The sequence below is a fragment of the Oncorhynchus kisutch genome, linkage group LG4 (assembly GCF_002021735.2).
Source record: "Oncorhynchus kisutch isolate 150728-3 linkage group LG4, Okis_V2, whole genome shotgun sequence".
In the NCBI taxonomy this organism is placed as follows: domain Eukaryota; kingdom Metazoa; phylum Chordata; class Actinopteri; order Salmoniformes; family Salmonidae; genus Oncorhynchus; species Oncorhynchus kisutch.
Window position 1 is genome coordinate 30,116,488 of NC_034177.2, and position 25,312 is coordinate 30,141,799.

The window sequence follows — 25,312 nt, forward strand, 5'->3', positions numbered from 1 at the left end:
AACCTCCAAACGAGCTTCAACACCATACAACACTCCTTCCGTGGCCTCCAACTGCTCTTAAACGCTAGTAAAACCAAATGCATGCTTTTCAACCGTTCGCTGAATGCACCCGCATGCCCGACTAGCATCACCACCCTGGATGGTTCTGACCTAGAATATGTGGACATCTATAAGCACCTAGGTGTCTGGCTAGACTGTAAACTCTCCTTCTAGACACATATCAAACATCTCCAAACAAAATCAAATCTAGAATCTTCTTTCTATTTCGTAACAAAGCCTCCTTCACTCACGCCGCCAAACTTACCCTAGTAAAACTGACTATCCTACCGATCCTCGACTTCGGCGATGTCATCTACAAAATGGCTTCCAATACTCTACTCAGCAAACTGGATGCAGTTTATCACAGTGCCATCCGCTTTGTTACTAAAGCACCTTATACCACCCACCACTGCGACCTGTATGCTCTAGTCGGCTGGCCCTCGCTACATATTCGTCGCCAGACCCACTGGGACCAGGTCATCTACAAGTCCATGCTAGGTAAAGCTCCGGCTTATCTCAGTTCACTGGTCACGATGGCAACACCCACCCGTAGCACGCGCTCCAGCAGGTGTATCTCACTGATCATCCCTAAAGCCAACACCTCATTTGGACGAATTCCTTCCAGTTCTCTGCTGCTTGTGACTGGAAAGAATTGCAAAAATCATTGAAGTTGGAGACTTTTATCTCCCTCACCAACTTTAAACATCTGCTATCTGAGCAGCTAACCGATCGCTACAGCTGTACATAGTCCATCGGTAAATAGCCCACCCAATTTACCTACCTCATCCCCATACTGTTTTTATTTATTTACTTTTCTGCTCTTTTGCACACCAGTATCTCTACCTGTACATGACCATCTGATCATTTATCACTCCAGTGTTAATCTGCTAAATTGTAATTATTCACCTACCTCCTCATGCCTTTTGCACACAATGTATATCGACTCCTTTTTTTTCTTTTTCTATTTTTCTACTGTGTTATTGACTTGTTTATTGTTTACTCCATGTGTAACTCTGTGTTGCTGTCTGTTCACACTGCTATGCTTTATCTTGGCCAGGTTGCAGTTGTAAATGAGAACTTGTTCTCAACTAGCCTACCTGGTTAAATAAAGGTTAAATAAAAAAATTAAAATAAAAAAATGGAGCCAAGCTTCCTGCCATCCAAGACATCTATAGCAGGCGGTGTCAGAGGAAGGCCCTAAAAATTGCCAAAGACTCCAGCCACAGTAGTCATAGACTGTTCTCTCTGCTACCACATAGCAAGAGTTACTGGAGCAACAAGTCTTGGTGCAAAAGGCTTTTAACAGCTTCTACCCCCAAGCCATAAGACGCCTGAACAGCTAATCAAATGGCTACCTGGACTATTTGCATTGTCCCCCACCCCATTTTTACACTGCTGAAACTCTCTGTTTATTGTCTCTGCATAGACACTTTAATCCTACCTATATGTAAAAAAAAATCACCTTTATTTAACCAGGTAGGCTAGTTGAGAACAAGTTCTCATTTACAACTGCGACCTGGCCAAGATAAAGCAAAGCAGTGCACCACAAACAACAACACAGAGTTACAAATGGAAAAAACAAACACAGTCAGTACACAGTTTCTATACAATAGAAAAAGTCCATATACAGTGTGTGCAAATGAGGTAGGATAAGGGAGGTAAGGCAATAAATAGTTCATAGTGGCGAAATAATTACAACATGGCAATTAAACACTGGAGTGATAGATGTGCAGAAGACTAATGTGCAAGTAGAGATACTGTGGTGCAAAGGAGCAAAATAAATAAAACAGTATAGGGATGAGGTAGTTGGATGGGCTATTTACAGATGGGCTATGTACAGGTACAGTGATCTGTGAGCTGCTCTGACAGAGGGACATATGAGTCTCCAGCTTCAGTGATTTTTTTTGCAGTTCGTTCCAGTCATTGGCAGCAGAGAACTGGAAGGAAAGGTGGCCAAAAGAGGAATTGGCTTTGGGGGTTGACCAGTGAAATATACCTGCTGGAGCACATGCTACGGGTGGGTGCTGCTATGGTGACCAGTGAGCTGAGATAAGGCGGGGCTTTACCTAGCAAAGACTTATAGATGACCTGGAGCCAGTGGGTTTGGTGACGAGTATGAAGCGGGGGCCAGCCAATGAGTGCGTACAGGTCGCATTGGTGGATAGTTTTGGGGTCTTTGGTGACAAAACAGATGGCACTGTGATAGACTGCATCCAATTTGCTGAGTAGAGTGTTGGAGGCTATTTTGTAAATCGCTGAAGTCGAGGATCGGTAGGATAGTCAGTTTTACGAGGGTATGTTTGGCAGCATGAGTGGCTGCTTTGTTGCAAAATAGGAAGCTGACTCTAGATTTAATTTTGGATTGGAGATGCTTAATGTGAGTCTGGAAGAAGAGTTTACAGTCTAACCAGACACCTAGGTATTTGTAGTTGTCCACATATTCTAAGTCAGAACCGTCCAAAGTAGTGATGCTGGACAGGCGGGCAGGTATGGGGCGTCATTGATGGGGGGGCAGCAGCATAGGGGTTAGAGCATTGGACTAGTAACCGAAAGGTTGCAAGATCGAATCCCCGAGCTGACAAGGTACAAATCTGTCATTCTGCCCCTGAACTAAGCAGTTAACCCACTGTTCCTTGGCTGTTGAAAATAAGAATTTGTTCTTAACTGACTTGCCTAGTAAAATAAACATCAGCCTGAAAATTTAACCCTGTGGCACCCCCATAGAGACTGCCAGAGGTCCAGACAACAGGCCCTCCAATTTGACACACTGAACTCTATCTGAGTACACTAAGAATATTACCTCAATTACCTCTACTAACCTGTGCCCCCGCACAATGACCTGTGCGGGGGCACAGTAGCCTCGCTACTATTATTGTATTGTTGCCCTTTAAATATTTGTTATTTTTCAATTTTTTTACTTCAGATTATTTTAGTAAATACTTTCTTACCACTAATTCTTCTTAAAACTGCATTGGATAAGGGCTTGTAAGTAAGCATTTCACTCTAAGGTCTACCTTTTAAAATTAGACGCATGTGACAAATACAATTTGATTGATTGATTGATAATCGATCCTATAAGTCACTCTGGATAAGAGTGTCTCTAAAATGGGGAGGTATCCATCACCTGGTCGTGTCAAACACACCAGGAGTTGTGGTAAATATACAGTTTCGGAAGTTTACATTCACTTAGGTTGGAACGTACTTTGGTGAGAAAAGTGCAAATCAATCCCAGAACAATAGCAAAGGACCTTGTGAAGATGCTGGAGGAACCAGGTGCAAAAGTGTCTATATCCACAGTAAAACGAGTCCTATATCAACATAACCTGAAAGGCCACTCAGCAAGGAAGAAGCCACTGCTCCAAAACCGCCATAAAAAAGCCAGACGAGGGTTTGCAACTGCACATGGGGACAAAGATCGTACATTTTGGAGACATGTCCTCTCGTCTGATGAAACAAAAATAGAACTGTTTGGCCATAATGACCATCTTTATGTCTGGAGGAAAAAGGGGGAGGCTTGCAAAGCTGAAAACACCATCCCAACCGTGAAGCACAGGGGCGGCAGCATCATGTTGTGGGGGTGCTTTACTGCAGCAGGGACTGGTGCACTTCACAAAATAAATGGCATAATGAGGAAGGAAAATGATGTGGATATATTGAAGCAACATCTCAAGACATCCGTCAGGACGTTAAAGCTTGGTCGGAAATGGGTCTTCAAAATGGACAATGACCCAGAGCATACTTCCAAAGTCGTGTCAAAATGGCTTAAGGTCAACAAAGTCAAGGTATTGGAGTGGCCATCACAAAGCCCTGACCTCAATCCAATAGAACATTTGTGGGTGGAACTGAAAAAGCGTGTGCGAGCAAGGAGGCCTACAAACCTGACTCAGTTACACCAGCTCTGCCAGGAGGAATGGGCCAAAATTCACCCAACTTATTGTGGGAAGCTTGTAGAAGGTTACCCAAAACGTTTTACCCAAGTTAAACAATTTAAAGGAAATGCTACCAAATACTAATTGAGTGTGTGTAAACTTCTGACCCACGGGGAATGTGATGAAATAAATAAAAGCTGAAATAAATCATTCTCTCTACAATTATTCTGACATTTCACATTCTTAAAATAAAGTGGTTATCTTAACTGACCTATAACAGGGAATTTTTACTAGGATTAAATGTCAGGAATTGTGAAAAACTGAGTTTAAATGTGTATGTAAACTGAGGTGTATGTAAAATTCCGACTTCAGCTGTAGGTGCTAGTAGTAGTAGCAGTACATCTATTTACTGGTAAAATATACCTACCATTTCAAAGGCATTAGCTAAAACTAGCATATGGATCTATATTGTGATACATTTAATGATAACAAGTGTCATGGTTCCTCCTGGCACCAGAGGGTGGCAGAAACCGCACTAGAGACTTTTATTGGACTCAGTTGTGTATTATTATTTCATTATTGTGTTCCTGTTGAAATAGTTTTGTTTTCTGTGGTCCTTTGCAGAAGGTTGAATTGTTTACTGTGTGTGTTTGTTTCACGAGTGAGTTTTTTTTAAACTTAGTGTTTGTTTGTTTTTTCCCCCGAGTGTACTGTGATCCTGCGGCTCATGTCTATCAGTAACGTATTATGTTTTTCCTTAAACACTGATTCCTTGTCTGGTCTCATCTCTGCACCTGGGTCCAACCTTACCACTTCACAACAAGCTTCTGCCTCCAACATGGACCCAGCAGAGATCACTCATATCAGGAATGTTGTAACCCACCAAGGAGCACTGCTGGGGTGGCAGCAAGAACAACTCTCCAAAATACCGGGCGCTTACCAATTTCCTCCAACCACAGCCCCAACTCAGGAGGTGCCAATGCCCAAGTCTCATCGCCTAGTGCTACAGGCGTCGCTGTAGTTCCTCCAGGGAACCTGCACCAGAAACCCAAGATCTCAGCCCCATGACGGCCACTTGGGAGGATCAAGGGGTTCCTCACTCAGTGTTCTCTGGTGTTCGAGCTACAGTTCCCCAAGTTCCACACCGATTGGACCATGATCACCTACATCATCGCTCTCCTCTTGTGCAAGGACCTGGTGTGGGCAACAGCGGTGTGGGAACCGCAGCCACAATCCTGCACTCCATATTAGCCTTCATTGCTGAATTGTGCCGAGTCTTCGACCACCCAGTCGGCGGAAAAGAAGCGGCCAGCCGGCTGTTCAACACCAATGGCTGACATCGCCATTGAGTTCCGCACCATTGAGTTCCGCACCCTCGCCGCCGAGAGAGGGTGGAAAACGGAAGCCCTGGTCACCGCTTTCCATCAGGGTTTGTCTAACTCCATCAAGGATGAACTGGACTCTCGGGGAACTGGGAGAGGACCTGGAGTCCCTGATATCATTGGCAATCAGGATCGACAACCATTGTGGCTCCCGTGGTATGGAATATTGAGACCACGGTATGACAAGCACAGAACCGAGAACCTGACCCAGGCAGAGGTCCCACTAATAGACTTTATGTTCCGAGATCGGCCCGTTCTCGAGTACTACAATGGGGGCACTAATCTAAAATAACTGGGCATCCAGGGGTTAATCGGACACTGAAGTTCCTGAGGCGGAAATTCTCGTGGCCCAACATGATTGAGGATGTGAGATCCTTTGATGCGGCATGTTCCACCTGTGCCCAAAGCAAGTCATCACGACAGCGACCGGCTGGGTTGCTCCAACCTCTGTCCATCCCCAACCCGGCTCTGGTACCACCTGTCTGTAGACTTTTATCACAGGGTAACCTCCATCCCAAGGGCTTACCACTATCCTGGTGGTCGTCGATCATCTCTCCAAGGCAGCCCATTTCATCGCGTTACCCAAGTTATCCTCAGCGAAGGAGACCACTGATCTCATGATAATCCATGTCTTTCGACTCCACGGACTTCCATAGGACATTGTCTCAGATCTTGGGCCCCAGTTTGTCGCACGGTATCTGTAGGCCTTCTGCTCCCTGTTGGGGGTGTCGTTGAGTCTCTCCTCGTTGAGTCTCTCCACCCACAGTCGAATGGGCAAACTGAGCGGGCCAACCAGGAGCTGGAGGAGGTACTCTGGTGTTTCGTCTCCACTCAGTCCAGCAACTGGAGCAAGTTCCTCGTCTGGGTGGAATATTCTGATAACACACTGCCGAACTCAACCACTGGGTTGTCGCTGTTCGAGTGTCAGTTCGGGCCAGTGTACTGTGATCCTGTGGCTACTGTCTATCAGTAAAGTATTATGTTTATCCTTAATCACTGGTTTCTCGTCTCTGGACCTGGGTCCAACCTCACAATTCGCAATTTTCCAGACAGTTTTCAGGTCTACTGTGTGTGCTGTGATGTCTAAATCATGTGCTTGAGTTGAACAGAGGATCACCGTGTCTGTCTGCGTATCTCTGAGGAGAGCAACTCAATACACAGAGCAGGTAAATAAATGAAGACGCAGGGACGAGGCCATGTTTCTCAATTAGTGGAGGCTGCCTCTTGTCACAATGGAGATAAACACTCTGGAGCGCACTCATTGTATTTATGAGTCTGGGCTGTATAGTCTGTAGTACGCTCCACTCCTCTCCCCTCTCCTCTCCTCTCCTCTCCTCTCCTCTCCTCTCCTCTCCTCTCCTCTCCTCTCCTCTCCTCTCCTCTCCTCTCCTCTCCTCTCCTCTCCTCTCCTCTCCTCTCCTCTCCTCTCCTCTCCTCTCCTCTCCTCTCCTCTCCTCTCCTCTCCTCTCCTCTCCACTCCTCTCCTCTCCTCTCCTCTCCTCTCCCCTCTCCTCTCCTCTCCTCTCCTGCTCCGTGATATCGGTGATACTGCCTCCCTCTGGAAATTCTATACCCATGCAAGACATACAGTATGTATGGATCTCTAACCTGCTAAAATATGATAGGAACAAAATATTATTGCCAACAGTGTTATCCAGGCCTACTGTATTTACTGTGACAACAGAGTTATCCAAAGAAAGTTGGACAAATATCCCCGCACAATGAATCTTACGAAATCAATGGAGTCATCCATATGAATAGATGCACTGTAACAATGTTTCAACATTTCATATAATCCACAAACAGAACCCTTTAGGTGTACATTTTCTGTGCATTTTTATGTGTTTGTCATTACAGGAGAGCTGAAGTGAGAGGATTAACCATGGGTAATCAGGAGATCTTCTCTCTGAGAGGAAGAGCAGCATGGTAAGACAAGCTATCTGGCTGGTATGTCGGTCCTATCAGAGCTGTTAGAGAGCGAGCAGCTTCAGTCTGCTGATGGGAGATTGTAGGTGAGAACGCTAATCTGTCTGTATAATCGGCTAGTCCATCTGATCCACAGGTCTACACCATCTCCCTCAACATATTTTAACACAAACTAATCATATCACAGGTAGGCATTCTGGAGGGCGTGACCAATTATTGTAGTTGGTGGTGCTCCTTGTAATGTCAAATATTTCATTAATACCACAATACTGTAAAAACATGCAAAAGAAGATATTTAACACAATGCTATGTGCCTTGATGGCATGACTGTTGACCACTATTTATTTAAATTCCACTTCAACGTCTGCTTTGAGTACCTCAACATTTAATTGTTTAAATACAGCTGCCAAACAGCCATTTAGGGCCGTTCTGCAGCCCACTTTGCCATGCTGTAGCATTATGTAAACACAGCCTATAAAGCTGTCGGGGAAAATGTCAAGGAAAACCATACTTGATTCCTTACTGAGAATTATAGCTTTGTGGTAAGAGTTATATGGCCTGCTGGAGTCGGACCACCCCTAATGGTGGATGGAGTGAGAGGCACAAAATATACCCCCAAAAATGTGCATGCAAAAGTTCATAAAGAAAAACAATTATTGATGTGAGAATGTGCTCACCTCCCTTCTAAGTTTTGACCAGGCGTACACATATCTGCTAGTGGTTGAAATGATGTATTGCAAGCTGGCAAATAAGTATTTTGTGCAAATGGGGGATATGAAGAAAAGTTTATTCATAAAAAACACAACCATTTGCTGTTAGTGAGATGTGTGAAAATCTATGATTTATTTTTATTATAAAAAATAAGTTGACACAGGAATCTTTTTCCTATTTATTTTAATTTCATAACCATTGCACAACATACTTTTCGCCTCTGCCCGTGAAGGGTTCCTATTCCAGAAGGAGCCATCTCTCATTTAATTGGGTCTAGTAAATTGATAGTCTATATGTATTTCAAGTTTTGCAATATCATAGGCAGTGTGGTTTATAGTACCGGTATACAGTCAAATTTAACAACAGATGATTACATTGAAGTTAGGTTTTTACTGCCACGTGTACAGTGGAACGACTTGTTTGTTCTCTCCCAAAAAAGCAGTAATGAATATCAGTAGCACTATAAAAAACACTTTAACGTAAAGTAGAACAAAACTAACTACTGTAAGTAGGCCTACTGTAATGTTAAAGAATTTGCGGGCAATCCCTCACATTTAGGTTGGGGGAAAAGTCGATGCAAAACATTGTTGAATTCAAATGTTCTGCTGACAGGTCCACGACAATTTGCCATTGTTTTCTCTTTCAGAAACTGACACAGTCTTTTCCAGATACAGCATAAATGACTGCTTACAGAAGAAAACATTATGCCAACGCAGTTAATAGACCAGTAGCTTATGTAAAATATTTGACAGTATGGATAGGCTACAGTATTTCTGTGCGATAGGAGTGTGACATTGCCTATTTAATCTCAGATCCTATAGTCTACCATGGCAGTACATATAAACCCAATAACCTATTGATAAACTAAATATAACAAATCATAGTTTGTACATGCCAATAGTTCCAAATGATACAACAAATAAAGGGCGTTACTGTCACAATAAAACGTGATTAGAGGTATTTTACAGACACCGTTTAAATGCTCGTTCATGCACACACAATTCTACGGCAGGTCCGATTTTTAACAGAACACGCGCAAAGTTTATAAATCTCAATATTTTTGTATGTGTGCAGATTTGTCAGAAATGGCACACGCAGAAATGTAGTGTGAAATGTACACAACGGTTATATACTCTCATTCTCTATCACAGTCTGAAGAAGCCATGATGGTCTGCAGCACAATAAATGAAGTGTCTATTATCATCCAGAATATTTCACCTTCATAGGGCAGAGCACCCAGACATATAGGAGAGAGGAGATAGCATCTGCCAGGGAACAGATGCCCCTGTAATTTATATTGATGAGGGGACTGGCTGGTGTGGCTGCGTAGTAGGGAACTTCCAGGGGTCTGATCACTCAGGCAGGGAGAGGGGAGAGATAAGACAGAGGGATTGGCTCGGTCTCTGGGATCTCTGGGCTGGATGGGGAGGGAGGTTTCTTCCGGAGTCTGCTCAGCTCAGACCCCGGACACTCAGCACTGGCCAGCATGCCACTGCAGGAGCCACTATGGGAGAGCCGGGTCTGACTGACAGACTGAATGACTGACAGACTGAATGAAGTGATGGCAGTCAGTGTGTAGTTGTAGTTCGAGAGACATAAATAGTGCTGTATGTAGCCATCCTTAAACCACCATTTTGGGTGGGGCTATATCCACCTTATAACTTTAGTCTAGCCTGACATACTAGAGCTCCCCTCCCAATCCACCAGATCTTCCCTCAGTATCTGACCATTAAATGGCCTTTGAACCTTTCCCTGTGCATACACATCTTTGACTCGGGACTATCGCCTCTTCCTGTTTGCCCGGCACATCAATCATTGACTTGTAAAAGCACTTTACGATGATTTCTTGACACAGATCACATTTGAATATTTCTCATTGAAAAGAAAGTATGCAGTCCAGCCTCTGCCCAGGACTTTGAACCCAGAATCCTAAATGATGCTCTTTGATTTGAAACCCCTTTCGGTGTAGAGGTGCTTAGCTCTGGTCTAATTAAGACAGCAGTTGGGTATCGGATAAAGGGTCAAAGGACTTTGTCTTACCTTACAGAGAAGGGGAGGCCGAAAATCAAACATGCACACTTCAAACAACTCACTTCATCCATCCCTCTAGACGGGCAAATACCTTAACACAGTCATCTACTTGACCTTAACATTATTTTCAGAGACAGTTTACGTGGCTGCTTCAGTCAAGGGAAGGCTATAGGGCTGACTAGTGCAGACCGAGGACCATTTCCTCTGCTGTGCTCTGATGTTCAAAACAGCTTTTTAGGAGTGTTTTAAAGGGAGTGATCTAACCCTGCTCTCCCAGTCTGAGATAGTCAGACCGCTCTTATAGAAAGCCCTCTGGTCTTCCCTCTCCATAAGTTTCATCATGATGATCAGAGTGAAAGAACAGGCTTCAGGGCTTCTCTACCATTCATACACACATAGACAGAGATGCATGTGTACACAGAAGCCCATGCACCACACACACACGCACATGTTTCAATGTAAATATTGTGTGGCTTCAGTTTAAAGAGACAGAGAATCTCTGAGATGGCTTACTGTTTGAGTTTACATAGCATTCATAACACCATGCCGTGTCACAAACCATCTCTCTGTATTTCTCTGACAGCATCTCTTTTTCAGAAATACACAGTGCTTATAGGTAACCCAGCCTCTAAAGGTTACACACTAAAAACAAATTGCTCTATAGAGTGCAAAATAAGGGTTATTTGGCTTGCAACCATAGCAACAAAAACAATTTTTGGTGCTAACTGGAAACTATTTTGAGGGTTCTATAAAGAACCATGTTCAGAAGGTTCTAAATGTAACCTATAAGGTGCTATAAAGAATATTATCCTAAAGTTTTATAAAGAACCATTAAAAAGGTTATATATACAAAAGTATGTGGAGATCCATTCAAATTAGTGGATTCGGCTATATCAGCCACACCCGTTGCTGACAGGTGTATACAATCGAGTACACCACCATGCAATCTCCATAGACAAACATTGGCAGTAGAATGGCCTTACTGAAGAGTGACTTTCAACGTTGCACCGTCATAGGATGCTACCTTTGCAACAAGTCAGTTCGTCAAATTTCTGCCCTGCTAGAGCTGCCCTGGTCAACTGTAGGTGCTGTTATTGTGAAGTGAAAATATCTAGGAGTAACTTCACTCAGCCGTGAAGTGGTAGGCCACACAAGCTCACAGAACGGGACCACTGAGTGCTGAAGCACATAGCGTGTAAAAAATGTCTGTCCTCAGTTGCAACACTCATTACAGAGTTACAAATTGCCTCTGGAAGCAATGTCAGCACAATAACTGTTCATTTGGAGCTTTATGAAATGGGTTTCCATGGCTGAGCAGCCGCACACAAGCCTAAGATCACCATGCACAATGCCAAGCTCGCCGCCATTGGACTCTGGAGCAGTGGAAATGTGTTCATCTGGCAAATCTGGGTTTGGCGGGTGCCAGGAGAACGCTAAGTGCCCGAATGCATAATGCCTACTGTAAAGTTTGGTGGAGGAGGAATAATGGACTGGGGCTGTTTTTCATGTTTCCAGCTAGGCCCAATAGTTTCAGTGAAGGGAAATCTTAGTGCTACGGAATACAATTACATTCTGGACGATTCTGTGATTCCAACTTTGTGGCAGCAGTTTGGGAAAGGCCCTTTCCTGTTTCAGCCTGACACTGCCATGCACAAAGCGAGGTCCATACAGAAATGATTTGTCGAGATCAGTGTGAAAGACCTTGACTGGCCTGCACAGAGCCCTGACCTTAACCCCATCAAACACCTTTGGGATGAATTCGAACACCGACTGCGAGCCAGGCTTAAACGCCCAACATCAGTGCCCGACCTCACTAATGCTCTGTATGGACTTGTGGCTGAATGGAAGCAAGTCCACGCAGCAATGTTCCACCATCTAGTGGAAAGCCTTCCCAGAGGAGTAGAGGCTGTTATTGCAGAAACCACATATTAATGCCAATGATTTTGGAATGAGAGGTTCGGCGAGAAGGGGTCCACATACTTTTGGTAATGTAGTGTAGCACCAAAAAAGTGGCTACAACCCTTTTTGGGGTTATATTTTTAAGGTTCTTTATTGAAACTACATGATGATTTAGTTCTATAAAGAACCTTTCACAATCTCAAATGTTTGTAGAATGATTCAGTTTTTTGAAATGCTGATTTAATAGCCATATTAAAATTCCATAGGTTTTATTAGGGTGTTTATTAACAAGTTGATTCAGGTTTGATGGCTCTAGAACAGATGGGGATCCCTGAGGAGAGAATTAAGAACTACTGATTTAGAAAACCGTTCTAAATTGACACAAGGCCATATGTGAGTCTTTCATGAGACAACTTCACTGGTCATAGTCATATATATATATAATGTTTAATAGCATAACACAACAGATTAGTTCAACTGGAATGACACTCTCACTCACAGTTGCACAGAAAGAGCTGTCAGCAAAACACGCCCCAACATATTTGAATGACTCGCCGCCCCTACATTTGAATTATTGCTAAAATAGGAAAGAAACCTTTTTTGAACTGCAAAGAACTATTGCAGAGCTTAAAGGGTTCTTTGGGTCACTATGGTTCCACATAAAACAATCACTCTTCTCAAAGAACCCTTGACAAACCCTCATCTTTGTTTTTTCAGTTGCAAGCATTGCAGAGAACAAAGAGGAGCTTCAGCAAACTGTCTGGCTGGGATATCAGTGCATGATTTCAAACAGTCATATGACTGCATATCATTTCAATTTCCTCTCTGGCGTTATTAAAATATTCTCTCCAGTTCTACACACAGATAGGGAATAATGAAGAATAGCAATAATGAAAAAAAGTTGAGTTGAGAAAATGTGAAAGTATAAGGTTATGTTGCTGTTGGAGGTCAATGTGTGATGTGAGAACGGTATTCCCAGTACACACAGTAGGCCTACTATAGTAACAGTAGTAATACAAAACACAACATTCATTTAATCTTCTTTTCATCCTAAGTATAAGGTATAGGCCTATTGCAGTGTGTGATTTTAAAATGTGGTTTTATAAAAGTAGGCGAGTTATGTTGTTGTATTAATTTATAATCATGCAATAATGTCGGCTAATGTACATATTGTTATGCGTTTTGGTATTCATTTCAAACAAGTTGAATACATGTTTCCAAATGGTTTGTACTCACAGGTATGTGTCTTCTTTGTTACTGAAATACCTGAAAAACAGAGAGAAACAGATTTATTAAAACTTCCATTAAATCTGTAAATTAAGGACAGTCATACAATATCCCCAGGCCTAACTTAAACCCTTTGCGCACCATGGCTGTGTTGCTATGTGACTGGGCTGCTGTGGCCCTGTAGTGCTCCTGTCTGTCTCTCGGCTAGATCACAGAGGTCACAGAGGACCCATGTAGGCTCAGCGCAGTGGTGTGACTGGCTCTACGACTGAAAAACACATAGGAACAACCCTGGCAAGGTGGCTCCAACCCCACAGACAACAGCATCCAGATAGCGAAAATTCATACAAAAACAAACCAAGTCCGGAATACAAATCTGCACAAACATGGTAATGCCCCCACGTGTGACCTCACAAGGCCTATAGTCTGTACATGAGTAATTATTTTCCCCAGAGCGGGAAACGGCAGCCCTGTAACCTCACTGTGAGTCAGACCTGTGTTCTGAGGGTGAGGCGGAGCAGGAGAAGGAGCGCGACTGGCAGTCCTCAGCTTTCCCCCCTTCGGGTGTCAACTCATCTGATGAGCCTCCCTGGTCTAATGCCCTGGGAGCCCGACGCGGGCCATCGCACAGCCAACCATGGGCCCCAGTGGGTCCGGATGCTCATGCTTTGCAGGGTGAGAGCACACTAATAGATCCCACATGTCATGCGGAAGCAATGGCACATTTTTCTACAGCTTGCAGCTGAAACTCAGGGGATGACGGGCTGACATGATTCAATAATTCTCGTTGGGGGAAAAAAGAGCGACTGGCAGGAGATAACAATGTTTCAGACATATTTGAGGGGAAAGACCAACGATCGGGGAAACAAATAAGCCCGTCAGCTCTGTACACAGAAACACATCTGATATCAGGTCCAAGGAGCGTAAAGAGAGAGGGGAAACTATAGTGGGGCGAGATGATGACCTTGTTGGACTGTGATAGAGACAGCGTCACACGCTTTGAACCTAAAACGGTTCTACGGCTGTCCACATAGGAGAACCTTTTGAAGAACCCTTTTGGGTTCCAGGTAAAATCCTTTCCATAGAGGGTTCTACATGGAACCCAAAAGAGTTCTACCTGAAACCAAAAACGGTTCTACCTGGAACCAAAAATGTTTATCCTATGGGGACAGCCGAAGAGCCCTTTTGGAACCCTTTTTTCCCTAAGAGTGCAGGACTAACTAGCGTGGGATCATAGCGTGTGATCAGTCACGATTCATGATATTATCTAGAGAAATAACCATGTTTTACCATTTCAAAAAGCAAAGTACAGGAGACTGCATTTCGTTCCCTTCACCCTTAAGGCTGAAAGTGATTAAAAAACTGGACCTGACGTTGTGAATGTAATTGAATTAGTTTCTATTGTCATGTTTGGATGATTTCAATAGCTCTTAACGAGCTGTGCAGTTTGACATGTTTTTGTATTGTATGTGTAATGGAATATCCTTTTTAGAGTGACCTCGACTCTAAAAAGGATATGATGAAGAACACGCTATGATGGAACAATACTTGAGTTTTGGTGCTGGTACAGCCAACTTGCGCGAAAATAATATTGCGATATATTGTCAAAAATAATAGCCCGATATGTAACTATATCCATTTTTCCCCCACATCACTTCTTATCAGATGGGATAATGTCTGTGTCCTGTTGTTTCGAAGACATTTAGGAATGTGGTAATTAGTATCTGGGTGTGATGTCCTTTCTTTTGTTTTCGCAAGAAAACTGCAAATTAATGTTAATTTAGGTTGGGGGGTGAGTTTCTGTTTTTTCATGTATAAAATGTCTGAGTATCCTTTGGTTCATCAATGTCTTGTCTGCAAACTCCAGCGTAAAAACACTTTCTCTCTAAGAGATGATTCTGAACTGAAGACACGTGTAACCCCTTATTGGTGATAGAAATTGACTCCGTCTTATTTTGAAATGTATTCCATGAACACTCCTATTTTGGAAGTGTTAATTTATTCGTGACAAAAAAATCTATTAATTGATTCGAGTAAATGCATTCCTTATTTATAAAGTAACTATTTGTTTGACTACATGTTCATAATATTATATTTGTAAATCCTAAATTGTACAGTCATGTACACTACGCATAATAACAGGAATGGTGAGGCAATACTATATCTTGCTAGACCCACAAGAGACACTTCAGACCTATTGCTTTTATTCACATGGAGTCAGATTGATAAATCTAGCTTATTATTCAACATCATTTTAACTCAACTACAAAACAGCCACCTAGGGGCCAGGGCTCTGTGATCAGGCTCACGGCCAAACACTGTCTGTCCAACTGTGACATTACGCAAGGTTAAAAAACGGTAATCCTCCTGTAATATCTCAGTCAAATAACAGGGTATTCAGTGTGGCAGTCAGTCTTAGCCTCATAGGCCATGTGGGAGTGGTGGAGTCAACGCTCTATGTTAATGGGTGTGTTGGGCAGAAAAAAACCTTGTTTGTTGAAAGGTTAGAGGACTTAGAACTCTAATGCCATGTAAGGAACCTCTCTGGTTTCATGTTGTGGAAATGGAGTATCAGGACTGCATATCAAAATGGCAGCTATGTATTGGCTTCTCTTCAGATCTTAGAAACTGTATTATAGACACATAAAACAGACATTCTGACATTGGCACAATCAGGCTCTGGTTATTGTTTAGATACAGGATTCTAAGGCATGAGTTGTACTCCAGATATTTTACTGAAGACGCACAAAACAATTGGTAGAAAAAGCAGGGCTAATTCCAATTCTGCCCAATATGTCACACTATTAAATCAGCTTGCTGTTCCACAGAACTAGAAAATACAGCACCAGTCAAAAGTTTGGACACACCTACTCATTCCATGGTTTTTCTTTATTGTTACTATTTTCAACAAAAACAACAAAAAGTGTTAAACAAACCAGAATGTATTTTATATTTGAGATTCTTCAAAGTAGCCTTGATGACAGCTTTGCAAACTCTTGGCATTATCTCAACCAGCTTCATGAGGTAGGCACCTGGAATGCATTTCAATTAACAGGTGTGCATTCTTAAAAGTTAATTTGTGGAATTTCTTTCCTTCTTAATGCATTTGAGAAAATCAGTTAAGTTGTAACAAGGTAGGGGTGGTATACAGAAGATAGCCCTATTTTGTAAAAGACCAAGTCCATATTATGGCAAGAACAGCTCAAATAAGCAAAGAGGAACTACAGTCCATCGTTACTTTAAGACATGAAGGTCAGGCAACCTGGAACATTTCAAGTTTCTTCAAGTGCAGTCGTAAAAACCATCAAGCGCTTTGATGAAACTGGCACTCATGACAATCACCACAGGAAAGGAAGACCCAGAGTTACCTCTGCTGCAGAGGAAAAATTAATTAGAGTTACCTGCAACTCAGATTTCAGCCCAAATAAATGCTTCACAGAGTTCAAGTAACAGACACATGTTCTGAGGAGACCGCGTGAATCAGGCCTTCATGGTCGAATTTCTGCAAAGAAACCACTACTAAAGGACACCAATAAGAATAAGAGCAAAAAGAAACACAAGCTATTGACATTAGACAGGTGGAAATCTGTCCTTTGGTCCGATGAGCCCAAATTTGAGATTTTTGGTTCCAACCGCCGTGTCTTTGTGAGACGCAGAGTAGATGAATGGATGATCGATGATCGCAGCAAGTGTGGTTCCCACCGTGAAGCATGGAGGAGCACGTGAGATGGTGTGGGGTGCTTTCCTGGTGACAATGTCTGTGATTTATTTAGAATTCAAGGACACTAACCAGCATGGCTACCACACCTCCAGGCTGTGTAAGGGCTATTTGACCAAGAAGGAGAGTGATGGAGTGCTCCATCAGAAGACCTGGCCCCACAATCACCAGACCTCAACCCAACTGAGATGGTTTGGAATGAGTTGGACCGCAGAGTGAAGGAAAAGCAGCCGACAAGTGCTCAGCATATGTGAGAACTCCTTCAAGACTGTTGGAAAAGCATTCCTCGTGAAGCTGGTTGAGAGAATGCCAAGAGTGTGCAAAGCTGCAATCAAGACAAAGGGTGGCTACTTTGAAGAATCTAAAATATGAAATATATTTTGATTTGTTTAACACTTTTTTGGTTACTACATGATTCTATCAGAATAATGCCAATAGTGTTGATGTCTTCACTATTGTCATACAATATAGAAAATAGTCAAATAAAGAAAAACCCTTGAATGAGTAGGTGTGTCCAAACTTTTGACTGGTACTGTATATCTCAACATGTTGTTTCCTGCAGAAAAGGCAATGGGATGAGAAAGAATCTAAAGAATTAACATGGTGTACCCAATGATAAGGGAATATAATAGTGATGCTCCAGAGCAGTGTTGATAATAGCGAACGGTGAGAGCAACATGACATCTGTGTGTACCCAACAGTTTACCACAAAGCCACAAGCATTGAAAAGAGACACACTCTGATGCGCTAAACAAGACCAAACTAAGAAGGTCCATATTTTGTGCTCTTTCTGTTCCTAATTTTCTTATTATGTCTCCCTGTATCCCCCTGCACTGCACTGTGTATTTGCCCTGTGTATCTGAATCCTGTTGGCCCAGTCCTATCAGCTATTTGTCTCCCATCCTCCCCACGTCACGAACAGCCATTCTGTCAATGTCACTTAGAGATAAGAAAACTAATCGTTACACCAAAAATGTACTTAGACATAAAGGAGGAAATCATTACTGTCAACAGAGCTAAAGGCTCCATGGCAGGGGAGGGGAGGAGAGGAAGACGTGCACAGTTAGCCCACTTCCTCCTCTATGTGTTATTCAGAGACCTCTGATTGGAGGTGGCACAGGGTAGTGGCCGGGGAGCCAATATGTGAGTCGGGCTGTGGGAAGGGGAGGGGGGGGGTGGGCTTGGCTCTGGTGTTTTGGGCAGAAACAACCTCTGTGTCAATAAGGTATGTCTACTCCACTGGAGGGCAGGTTCAGAGGTCACTTTGTCTGTGATTCTCTCCTTGACAGACAGGCGATCTAACATAAACAAGCTTGCCGTTACTAGACCATAGTAGAGTGTATACAAGTCTATGGCCATTCATTTGTCCCTTTAGCCAAACATTTTGATAGTGTGATACATTAAACTTCCCTCATTTGACTACTGAGCTAATGAATATTTCTAGTAGAGATTACAATTTGTCACAATGGAAGGAGGGGATGACTGTCACCTTGAAACCTTTGATCATTCTGATTCTACCTCACAGTGGTAAACATTCACAGCACACGTTCTCTCCAGTCTCTTCTCATGAGAATTGCCACCTTGTCAGATCAGAAAGGAGTAGGTGTGCAGACGGCTGGAGGTTAACCTCCACTATATCTATCTGCAGGGTGCACACATCCTGTAAACATGCACTGAGACATTAGGGGAGCGGGCCGGGGAGCGGGCCGGGGAGCGGGCTGGGGAGCGGGCTGGGGCCAGGCCAAGCAGCCGAGTGGTGCTTCTCGGGGAAGACTGCAGCTCAAAGTGACAGCGCTGTAATGAAGTCTGAGGCGTGCGGCAGGCCATACGTCATAATTCCAAGTTTCTTAAAGCCTGACAGGGAATGATTATCACGGATGGTTATTGTCACTCTCCCTCCCTGGGAGACACCGTTGCATTCAGGGGTTGTTGCACCGTGACATTCAAAGTTACAGTCTCCTTCATATAATGGAGCTGTCCTCTCAGCGCGCTAATGGGAGCGATCCATTTAACCTGTGCCAGAAACACACAGACGAGGAAGTTCCTAATGCGAAGCCCCTCCCGCGGGGACGTCACACTCTCCCCCTGGCTGCTCCCTGCCTTCCTGCTGCTTGATTCATTGACTGGCGCTCCTCACTTATCCTCATTCACTGCTCAGTCTGGGGAGACAGGGAGGCCCACTTCCTCCAGTCCGCTTCCCGCTTCGCTCTGCTTGGCACTCCAACGTTCTACGCCCAATGCGCACAAGGACACGGCCAGCACAGACCAGACTAGAGCAGCACAGCAGCCCCAGCTACAGGAGGCCTCACACACTTGTGCCTGGTAGCGAATAGTGGGGTTCTCTTGAAATCATGGGCTATTGAACCCAAGTAGTCAGAGCCCATCAGTGTCCATTATTAGGGCCATCTTTTCTCTGATACACATTGGAACTGTAAATACAATTCACTTTCAGAGTAATTTACATCCAAAGCATCATGCCATACAAAGAAAAGAGTACAATACACTATATTGAGTGCCATATGAAAGAAATTATATAGTGCACTTTAGCTGGCTGTACTAAGAGTGAGGAGAGAGGTAAATGTTACAAGAAAGGTTCCCAATACAATAAGTACTCACATACACAATATACGGTAAGATGAATTGAGGAGCTAGCTCAGCTTCATACACAGCCACTCCAATAAGTGTCCCTTCTGTAGTGACACACTTAGCCTTATTATACTAGTAAAAACTATAAATGCAAAAATGTAATGATTAAAAAAGCATAATGGTTCTAATCAGCTGCCCCCTAATATACTAAAACACTTAATCCATGGAGAGGCCAACTCTCTAGGGAGGCGTAGGAGAAAGATGACTTCTCTGTCTCCAGGCACTGTTATTTCTGGTCATTTCTAATTGGTTTTAACTAAAAGCAACCACTCAGAGGGCTCCACAGGTTACTCCTATGCATCACTATGGAATTATCTACAAATAGAAGATTTACATCCAAATTAGTTTTAGAGGACACCACAATTGTCTTTCAAGAGAAGAGAGGAGAAAGAAGGAGAAAAAAAAACAATCATATATTTATCTCTATATATATTTTTATATAAGCCTGGATATCTAAAATTATCAGAATGGCTCCATGATTATCAGATAGAGCCCTTGTTGACCACAAGGGCTATCTTGCAGACTCTTCCCTCCCTACAGTATATTTTCCAAACTCCTGCACGCTTCTCCCCCTGTGCAGTTCTGCTTTATTGGGCCTGTGAGTCTCCAGGTGAGCCCTCAATGCGGTGTGTGGAGCTGTGTGGTGGCTCGTGAATTATACATGGTGGCAGAGGAATAGACGTGGCCCAGGAGGGCCGCGGGAACAGCAGGCATGGCTAGGAGGCAGATTGAATACTCTGACGGAATTTTAATTGTACCGCAGGGAGCTGAGCGATAAGCGCTATTGTTATTGGTGAGATGCCGCAGCCCAGGTTCACTCAGCTGAGTGCTTGAACAAATGGTGAGAGCCGCAAACATTCACGTAACGGTGCTGTAATGCTCCCGGCCTTAACGAGGGATCGCATTGCCTTTTGTAAGAGGCCATCGTGTGGAGGAAGGTTCATAACAACAACATAATATTAATATTTACAATGATACTAAATAATCTGTGAATCTTTAACACCATAGCTTACTGCCAAGTGTTGTTTCCTAACACTCTCAGAAGACCAATGAAGGTGAGCCGATTTCAGAAAAAGTGTGGTCTGAAAAATTATAAATAATTAACAACTTCCTTTTCATTCAGAAAAAAAACTGTCTGTAATTCGGTAAAAAGCCAAACGACAGTGTTTCTGCTGCTCCTGATCCTCCATGGCAGTCTACTACTCTGCAACCCTTTGAGAGCTGGTCCCTGGGGGCCGGTAGACACAGGAATCCCCTCTGTGCTGGTCAAAATGAGGCCAGGGGCACAGTACAGGCCTCTGTGTGTGTGTGGACTCTGAGCGGGCGATTCCTAGCTCTCAGTAATCTCCCTGTGATCCAGCCTGAACCACACACGAAACGCAATACCCTCTCAGCCTGAACAATAAATACAGCCCATCCAGACCAACCTGATTCTCTGTACTGTAGTGACCTGTACTATACTCTACAACACAGCATGCACTGACCACTACTGGGTGTGCTCATAGGCTCACACAAAACAACTACAGTGGGGAGAACAAGTATTTGATACACTGCCGATTTTGCAGATTTTCCTACTTACAAAGCATGTAGAGGTCTGTAATTTTATCATAGGTACACTTCAACTGTGAGGGATGGAATCTAAAACAAAATGCAGAAAATCACATTGTATGAATTTTAAGTAATTAATTTGCATTTTATTGGATGACATAAGTATTTGATACATCAGAAAAGCAGAACTTAATATTTGGTACAGAAACCATTGTTTGCAATCACAGAGATTATACATTTCCTGTAGTTCTTGACCAGGTTTGCACACACTGCAGCAGATCCTTCAGGTTACAGGGCTGTCGCTGGCCAATACGGACTTTCAGCTCCCTCCAAAGATTTTCTATTGGCTTCAGGTCTGGAGACTGGCTAGGCCACTCCAGGACCTTGAGATGCTTCTTACGGAGCCACTCCTTAGTTGCCCTGGTTGTGTGTTTCGGGTCGTTGTCATGCTGGAAGACCCAGCCACGACCCATCTTCAATGCTCTTACTGAGGGAAGGAGGTTGTTGGCCAAGGTCTCGAGATACATGGCCCCATCCATCCTCCCCTCAATACGGTGCAGTCGTCCTGTCCCCTTTGCAGAAAAGCATCCCCAAAGAGTGATGTTTCCACCTCCATGCTTCACGGTTGAGATGGTGTTCTTGGGGTTGTACTCATTCTTCTTCTTCCTCCAAACACGGCAAGTGGAGTTTAGACCAAAAGGCTCTATATTTGTCTCATCAGACACATTGACCTTCTCTCATTCCTCTTCTGGATCATCCAGATGGTCATTGGCAAACTTCAGACGGGCCTGGACATGCGCTGGCTTGAGCAGGGGGACCTTGCGTGCGCTGCAGGATTTTAATCCATGACGGCGTAGTGTGTTACTAATGGTTTTCTTTGAGACTGTGGTCCCAGCTCTCTTCAGGTCATTGACCAGGTTCTGCCGTGTAGTTCTGGGCTGATCCCACACCTTCCTCATGATCATTGATGTCCCACGAGCTGAAATCTGGCATGGAGCCCCAGACCGAGGGTGATTGACCGTCATCTTGAACTTCTTCCATTTTCTAATAATTGCACCAACAGTTGTTGCCTTCTCACCAAGCTGCTTGCCTATTGTCCTGTAGCCCATCCCAGCCTTGTGCAGGTCTACAATTGAAACCTGATGTCCTTACACAGCTCTCTGATCTTGGCCATTGTGGAGAGGTTCGAGTTTGTTTGATTGAGTGTGTGGACAGGTGTCTTTTATACAGGTAACGAGTTCAAACCGGTGCAATTAATACAGGTAATGAGTGGAGAACAGGAGGGCTTCTTAAAGAAAAACGAACAGGTCTGTGAGAGCCGGAATTCTTACTGGTTGGTAGGTGATCAAATACTTATGTCATGCAATAAAATGCAAATGATTTACTTAAAATTCACTCAATGTGATTTTCTGGATTTTTTATTTAGATTTCAGACCTCTACATGCTTTGTAAGTAGGGAAACCTGCAAAATCGGCCATTTATCAAATACTTGTTCTCAAAAAAGTATTTAGTCAGCAACCAATTGTGCAAGTTCTCCCACTTAAAAATATGAGAGAGGCCTGTAATTTTCATCATAGGTACACTTCAACTATGACAGACAAAATGAGAGAAACAAATCCAGAAAATCACATTGTAGGATTTTTAATGAATTAATTTGCAAATTATTTAGGAAAATAAGTATTTGGTCACCTACAAACAAGCAAGATTTCTGTCTCTCACAGACCTGTAACTTCTTCTTTAAGAGGCTCCTCTGTCCTCCACTCGTTACCTGTATTAATGGCACCTGTTTGAACTTGTTATCAGTATAAAACACACCTGTCCACAACCTCAAACAGTCACACTCCAAACTCCACTATGGCCAAGACCAAAGAGCTGTCGAAGGACACCAGAAACAAAATTGTAAACCTGCACCAGGCTGAAGAAGACTGAATCTGCAATAGGTAAGCAGCTTGGTTTGAAGAAATCAACTGTGGGAGCAATTATTAGGAAATGGAAGACATACAAGACCACTGATAATCTCCTTCGATCTTGGGCGCCACGCAAGATCTCACCCCGTGGGGTCAAAATGATCACAAGAACAGTGAGCAAAAATCCCAGAACCACACGGGGGGACCTAGTGAATGACCTGCAGAGAGCTGGGACCAAAGTAACAAAGCCTACCATCAGTAACACACTACGCCGCCAGGGACTCAAATCCTGCAGTGCCAGACGTGTCCCCCTGCTTAAGCCAGTACATGTCCAGGCCCGTCTGAAGTTTGCTAGAGAGGATTTGGATGATCCAGAAGAAGATTGGGAGAATGTCATATGGTCAGATGAAACCAAAATAGAACTTTTTGGTAAAAACTCAACTCGTCGTGTTTGGAGGACAAAGAATGCTGAGTTGCATCCAAAGAACACCATACCTACTGTGAAGCATGGGGGTGGAAACATCATGCTTTGGGGCTGTTTTTCTGCAAAGGGACCAGGACGACTGATCCGTGTAAAGGAAAGAATGAATGGGGCCATGTATCGTGAGATTTTGAGTGAAAACCTCCTTCCATCAGCAAGGGCATTGAAGATGAAACGTGGCTGGGTCTTTCAGCATGACAATGATCCCAAACACACCGCCCGGGCAACGAAGGAGTGACTTCATAAGAAGCATTTCAAGGTCCTGGAGTGGCTTAGCCAGTCTCCAGATCTCAACCCCATAGAAAATCTTTGGAGGGAGTTGAAAGTCCGTGTTGCCCAGCAACAGCCCCAAAACATCAATGCTCTAGAGGAGATCTGCATGGAGGAATGGGCCAAAATACCAGCAACAGTGTGTGAAAACCTTGTGAAGACTTACAGAAAACGTTTGACCTCTGTCATTGCCAACAAAGGGTATGTAACAAAGTATTGAGATAAACTTTTGTTATTGACCAAATACTTATTTTCCACCATAATTTGCAAATAAATTCATAAAAAATCCTACAATGTGATTGTCTTAATTTTTTTCTCTCATTATGTCTGTCATAGTTGAAGTGTACCTATGATGAAAATTACAGGCCTCTCTCATCTTTTTAAGTGGGAGAACTTGCACAATTGGTGGCTGACTAAATACTCCCCGCCCCCCCCCCCCCCCACTGTATATAGTACCAGTCAAAGGTTTGGACACACCTACTCATTCAAGGGTTTTTCTTTATGTTTTATTATTTTCTACATTGTCGGTGTGTTGGGTCATTAACCCGTTCAAAAACAAATGTTAGTCCCACTATCATTTGCGCAAACTAGATGGGATGGAGTATCGCTACAGAATGCAGTTAAGTGTGCCTTGAATTTAAAAAAAATCACTGACAGTGTCATCAGCAAAGCACCCCAACCCCATCACACCTCCTCCTCCATGCTTCACGGTGGGAACCACACGTGCGGAGATCATCCGTACACCTACTTGGCTTCTCACAAAGACACAGCGGTTGGAACCAAAAATGTCAAATTTGTACTCAGACCAAAGGACAGATTTCCACCCGTCTAATGTTCATTACTCGTGTTTCTTGGACCAAGTAAGACTCTTATTCTTATTGTTGTCCTCCATGAAGATCTGATTCATGCAGTCTCCTCTGAACAGTTGATGTTGATATGTGTCTGTTACTTGAACTCTGTGCAGCATTTATTTGGCTGCAATTTCTGAGGCTGGTAATGCTAATGAACGTAGCTCATCATAGAGCTTGATGGTTTTTGCGACTGCACTTGAAAAAACTTTCTTGAAGTTCTTGAAATTTTCCAGATTGACTGAAGTTTCTTCAAGTTAAATTCATTAGAGTTATTAGAGTTCATTAGAGTTGGTCTGCAGAGTGAAGTAAAACCAGCCAAAAGTGCTCAGCATATGTGGGAACTCCTTTGTTGGAAAAGCATTCCAGGTGAAGCTGGTTGAGAGAAGGCCAAGAGTGTGCAAAGCTTCTACTTCGAAGAATCTAAAATATATTTTGATTTGTTTAACACTTTTTTGGTTACTATCCATATGTGTTATTTCATAGTTTTGATGTCTTCACTATTATTATACAATGTAGAAAATAGTGAAAATTAAGAAAAACTTCCAACTTTTGACTGGTACTGAATATATTTAAATATATTCATGTTATATATATATATATATATATATATATATGTATATTATTTATTATTATTATTTTATTATTATTTTATGGATTCTGGAGTACATACATAGTTTTATGGATTCTGGAGTACGTACATAGTTCATCAACATTTTAAATGTTCTTCCTCGCAATGTTTCTAATAATTTCCATGTCAAACAGACATTACAGTATTACATGTATGTTTTTATCTATCTAATGATATGG

The 25,312-nt window shown here is 43.1% G+C and overlaps 1 protein-coding gene across 1 annotated transcript in view; it reads right to left on the reverse strand.

The window, feature by feature from the left end:
- Positions 1-25,312, reverse strand: part of LOC109889362 (nuclear receptor ROR-alpha A) — a 261,914-nt gene that overhangs the window by 83,938 nt on the left and 152,664 nt on the right. Inside the window, exon 3 of the mRNA XM_031822771.1 lies at positions 13,094-13,123. Coding sequence (XP_031678631.1) covers positions 13,094-13,123 — 30 coding nt within the window. The remainder of the gene's footprint in view (positions 1-13,093; positions 13,124-25,312) is intronic.